Raw genomic sequence first — 5,886 nt, 5'->3', positions numbered from 1 at the left:
GAAAGCAATGTCCGCCCTACTAATTTGTATGCTCACGAGCCGCTACTGGTAATCGTAGATCACAGAAAGACCAAATAACCGAACAAAACAACACAAGTTGTTTTTCAGCTTACCCGGTCAGACAACAACAGTGTTTGTGTCCTAAGTGTTGAAATTATATCGTCTTTTAGTGATAATTTTGTTATTAGTCCACTGTTAAATTCCATTTTGTTCAGAAAGCTATCATCCGTAAAGTGGCTTGCACAAATATATAAATAAATGTTTTCTTTTCATTGGAGGATTACTTCCAAATATGAAATCAAACCATTTTTAGGAAAAGGACAAAAAGGACTGAGAAATAGTATTACGAGCTCAGCAGACATGGTTTCACAAGTTGTTTGCTAGTTGTTGCTGCTGCCTGCAGGAGTCGTTGGGGAGTTGTGCTCTGTGATGAGGAAGCTGGGCTTGGAGACAATGCCCAGAGGAGGAGCTGCACCTAAAAGGCAGTTCTAGGGCCAACCAGCCATTTTTGTTCTTCTGAATGACTGCCTCAGGACATTACAGGATTTGTCAAACATGCATGAATGAGTCAAAGCAAGACTCTGGGCATGTTTTTGATGAGGGGATAACGTTCTAACCTGATATATAGCTCAAAAAAGTTGATTTTACATGATAGTGCCCCTTAAAAATACGCGAGATTATGGTAGTTTAAAATAAATAAATTGTAAATAAAAGTACATAATTGTAGTTAGACAAACAGAAAACACAATAGCTGCAGTGAACTGACCTCAGAGCCTCCAGTCTACAGTTTGTACTCTCCAGTCCCAAACACAAATGCTTCACCGCAGAATCAGACAGGTGGTACAGACTTGGGTCATTGCGGTTGTGACCCAGGTTCAGTTGTGTAAGATGGGAGGGGTTGGACTTCAGAGCTGAGGCCACAGCTTCATAGTGAATCTCCAAGAGTCCAGCTCCAACAGCTCTGTGATGATAGAAAAAGTTAGTTGTAAAAAAATGTTAGCTAATCTTTCTGATAAACAGATGGAAATTGTCTGATGATATATTTTTGTTCATCTGCATGGGCAACATGGGCCAATGGTTCAGAGTCATGGAGTCAACCAAGTCCATCTTGGCTGTAACACACTAGACCAGCTTTTTATCCTCTCTAGGATCCTTGAGAGGTCATGGTAGTTTGCCCATCCAGTCTACATGTGTATTGAAGAGCTGTAGAAGGCATTATTCTTGTTTCCTGAGGTACACTGGGGGGGCTGTTCAATAAGTTTGAGACTAGGTGTACATTGATACAGCCAATTATTTGGGGCGAGTGGGGATCATTGTATTTGTTTAAAATAGTTTCCATCCATCCATCCATCCATCCATTTTCTGTACACGCTTCTTCCTTTTCAGGGTTGCGTGGTTCACTGGTGCCCATATCCAGCAGTCACAGTGCGAGGGGCAGGGTACACCCTGGACAGGTCGCAAGTCCATCACAGGGCCACACATAGAGACAAACGAGACAAACAATCATTCACTCTCTCACTCACACCTAGGGACAATTTAGAGTTATCAATTAACCTAACAGTCATGTTTTTGGTCTGTGGGAGGAAGCCGGAGTACCCGGAGAGAACCCACACATGCACGGAGAGAACATGCAAACTCTACCCAGAAAGGTCCCCAGACCGGGATTTGAACCGGTGACCTTCTTGCTGAGAGGCATCAGCTCTACCAACTGAGCCATAAAATAGTTTCCAAACAATATTATTGTTTATTGCAATCATTTTGAAGAATTTATTGTCCAGCAAAATGTTGTTTTGATAGACCATCTTAACTGCAGCCCAGACCCCACTTACTCCCACAGCACCCACTACAGAATGCCTTGAGGAACACGGTCATAAGCCTTCTCCAGGTCCACAATCATGTAGACCGGAGAAGCAAACTCGTGACCCTCTTAGGGTAAAGATTTAGTTCACTGTTCCACGACCCGGGTGAAGCCACTCTGCTCCTCTTGAATTTGAGGTGAGGTTTAACATCGATTAGAGCCTTCCTTCCAACACCCTGGAGTAAACTTTCCAAGGGAGAGTGAGAAGTGTGATCTCATGATAATTACATCACACTTTCCAGTCCCCCCCTTTTTTAAAATGGAAACCACCACAGCTACTGCTACTCCACAGGAGTTGTCCCAGTCCTCCATGCAATTTTGAAGAGACAGGTCAACCATGACAGCTTCACAATATTCAGAACCTTTCAGCATCTTGGAACGAATCTCATCCACCCCTGGAGTCCTGCCACTGAGGACCTTTTGACTACCTCAGTGACCATCTGCCAAGGTAATGAACTTGTCTTTCCCGAGTTTTCAGACTCTGCCTCTTCAAAGTTAGATATGGAGTGTGGATTAAGGAGATCCTTGAAGTGTTCTTTATGATGCACAACAATATACTCAGTCCAGGTCAGCAATTCTATACCCAAACCAAGTACAGCCTGGTACAGGGAACGCTTTCCTGTTCTGAGTAGCTGAATGGTTTGCCAGAACATCCTCAAGGCCAACCAAAAGTTCTTCTCCATGGCGCCCCAAATTCCTCCCATGCCTGAGTTTTTGCATCTGACTGCAACCACCAAAGCTGATGTCTTTCTGGCCACCCTGTACCTGTTAGCTGCCTTGGGAATCCTCTAGGAAAATATATCTTAAGGGTCTCTTTCTTCCTGACAACCTCCATCACTGGTGTCTACCTGTGAGTCCTTTGGTTGCCACTGCAACAGTTACCAATGACCTTCAGCAGACAGATCCTGGAAGATGCAGGGTGCCCCTGAACAAATGTGTCATGTTCAGCTGGCCCTGAACATGGTCCATTTGAATTACATGTCCCCGACCTCACCCAGGACATGTAAAAAAGCTCTCCCAGAGGTGAGAGTTTAAGATAGCATTGACAGGGGTCTCCACTAGACTTTGCAAGTTCACCATCACTATGTGTTTGGGTTTGCCAGGTCTGTCCAGCAGCCTCCCCCTCCACCTGATCCAACTCATCACCAGGTAGTAATCAGTTGACAGCTCTGCCCTTTTCTTCACCTGAGTGTCCAAGACATAGGGCAGCAGCTAAGATGATATGATTACAAAATCGATCAACAACCTTTGGCCTTAGGTGGCCTGGTCCCATGTACACTTATGGACCACCCTATGCTTAAACATGGTGTTCATTATGGACAACCCATGCTTAGCACAGAAGTCCAATAACAGAACACCATTTGGGTTTATATCAAAGACGCTGTTCCTCCCAATCACACCCTTCCAGATAACTCTGTCATTGCCCACATTGACAGTGAAGTTACCCAGTAGAACAAGAGAATCCCTAGAAGGCACCCCTTCCAGGACCCCATCTAAGGACTCCAGAAAGGCTGGGTAATCTGAACTGATGTTTGGTGCATAAGCACAAACAAGTATCTCTAACTTGAATCAAACACAATAGCTTCATGGTTCTAATAACTAGTAATGATAATTAAGACACCTGTTCTCCACTGACGGATGATGTAATACACAGAACCATACTTACCGAAACTGTCTGCAGTTTCTCACAGCTGGAATTAGTCTCCATCGTCCCGACACTGATGTGTTGTACTTCATCAAGTCCATCTCATCCAGAACATCCTCTGACATCTGCAGCATGTAGGCCAGAGCTGAACACTGGATCTCTGAGAGTCTCTTCTCTGATCTATTCGCTGGATTCAGGAACTCTTGGATCTCCTGATAAACTGAGAGGTCCTTCATCTCCAGCAGACACTGGAAGACGTTGATGCTTCTGTCTGGAGACACTTTATAACTGTTCATCTCCTTCAGGTTGTTGATGATCTGGATGGTTCCTGGACTGATCTCTGTCTGACCCAGAAGACACCACAAGACTCTCTGGTTGGACTCCACACAGAGGCCATGAAGGAAGCGAACAAACAGGTCCAGGTGGCCATTTTTACTTTGGAGGGATTTCTTCATGACTCTGATCAAGAAGTCATCCAGAGATGAGGAACTGTACTCCTCTCCCAGAAACCTCTTCATCACCTTCATGTTCCTGTTGGTGAAACAGTGGAACATGTAGACTGCAGCCAGAAACTCCTGAACACTCAGATGAACAAAGCAGTAGACTGGTTTCTGGAAGATCACACACTCTCTTTTGAAGATCTCTGTACAAACTCCTGAGTACACCGAGGCCTCTGTGACATCAAGACCACACTGCTCCAGGTCTTCTTGGTAGAACATGATGTTTCCTTTCACCAGATGTTCAAAGGCCAGCCTCCCCAGCTTCAAAAGAACTTCCCTGTTAGTCTCCGTCAGCTTCTGAGGACTGGTCAAAGGTCCCTTATGGTACTTGTTCTTCTTCCTGGTGGTCTGAACCAGCAGAAAGTGTGAGTACATGTCAGTCATGGTCTTGGGCAGCTCTCCCCTCTGCTCTGTGGTCAACATGTGGTCTAGAACTGTAGCAGTGATCCAGCAGAAGACTGGGAYTGCACACATGATGTGGAGGCTCCTGGAGGTCTTGATGTGGGAGATGATTCTGYTGGACAGATCTTCATGACTGAACCTCCTCCTAAAGTATTCGTCCTTCTTGGCATCAGTGAAGCCTCGTACTTCTGTTAGCCTGTCCACACATGAAGGAGGGATCTGATTGGCCGCTGCAGGTCTGGAAGTGATCCAGACCAGAGCTGAGGGAAGCAGGTCCCCCTTGATGAGGTTTGTCAGCAGCACGTTGAGCGATGCCTCCTGTGTGACGTCAGAAAGCAGCTGACTGTTGGTGAAATCCAGCTGAAGTCTGCTTTCATCCAGGCCGTCAAAGATGAAGAGAAGTTTACAGACAGACAGCTTCTCTGCTGGGAGCTTCTGGAGTGTTGGATGRAAAACATGGAGCAGCCTGAGAAGACTGTACTGCTCATCTCTGATCAGGTTCAGCTCCCTGAACGAAAGCAGAACCACCACACTGACATCTTGGTTCTCCAAGCCGTCGGCCCAGTCCAGAATGAACCTCAGCACTGAGAAGGTTTTTCCAACTCCAGCCACGCCATTGGTCAGAACCACTCTGATGGCTCCATGTTGGTCAGGTAAGGCTTTAAAGATGTCCTGACACCTGATTGGAGTCTCATGGAGGATCTGGGTCTTGGAAGCGGTCTCCAGCTGCCTGACCTCATGTTGGGTATTAACCTCTTCACTCTGTCCCTCTGTGATGTAGAGCTCAGTGTAGATCCTGTTGAGGAGGGTTCTACTTCCTGTTTCATCACTTCCTTCAGTCACATGTTCACATCTCCTCCTCAGACTGATCTGATGTTCATCTAAAACCTCCTGCAGACCAACATCTGAGGAAAAATGTGACAGAGCAGATGTGAATGCTGCAGTAGAAACTCCAACATTTTGATTGGAGCTTAAATCTGAAGGATGTTTCTAATGATCTGAACTCTTCAACAATGTGTCTGTATTAAAACAACAGGTGGACAGAAATGTCTTACCTTGGACACAGCTGCTCTGACTGCCTGTCTGCAGTCCACTTCTGCTTCTGGATCTTTTTCGACACTGGGGACAGGAGGAGGGTCCTGATGAAGCAGACTGGTCCCAGTATGAGGTGATGCAGGGTCTGCAGAACCAGTGTCCACAGGTGGTAGAGACTGGATCCTTTGGGATGTCCTGACACAAAGAACAGCAGGACAGCTGCTCCTCACAAACACCACTCCTCTTCCTCACTCTGAAGACATTTACTGATGAAGAACTGCAAGAATGGGAAGTTTTGAGGTCATTTCTAAAATCTTTGATTGTTTCATCACTCTGAGTCCAGGTTGATGAGAAAACTTGCTAAAATCCATCCACTAGAAAACCCTGAACTATGAGACCAGTACCAGAACCTCACTGACTTTCAGGCTGTATTCATTCTGTCTGTG

General features: G+C 45.7%; 1 protein-coding gene across 1 annotated transcript; it reads right to left on the bottom strand.

Moving 5' to 3' along the window:
* Positions 1–852: 852 nt before the first annotated feature.
* On the bottom strand, positions 853–5,662 carry LOC106534695 (protein NLRC3; the record flags this gene model as incomplete). The annotated part of the gene is given in 3 exon segments (XM_014031409.1): positions 853–961; positions 3,525–5,310; positions 5,461–5,662. Coding segments are annotated over 3 exon segments (2,097 nt in total), but the record flags the coding sequence as incomplete, so codon positions are not given.
* Positions 5,663–5,886: the final 224 nt, after the last annotated feature.

This window comes from Austrofundulus limnaeus, unplaced genomic scaffold, assembly GCF_001266775.1.
Source record: "Austrofundulus limnaeus strain Quisiro unplaced genomic scaffold, Austrofundulus_limnaeus-1.0 Scaffold1246, whole genome shotgun sequence".
NCBI classification, from domain to species: domain Eukaryota; kingdom Metazoa; phylum Chordata; class Actinopteri; order Cyprinodontiformes; family Rivulidae; genus Austrofundulus; species Austrofundulus limnaeus.
Note: the sequence above shows the minus strand (reverse complement) of the source record. Positions and strands in the feature narration are given on the sequence as shown.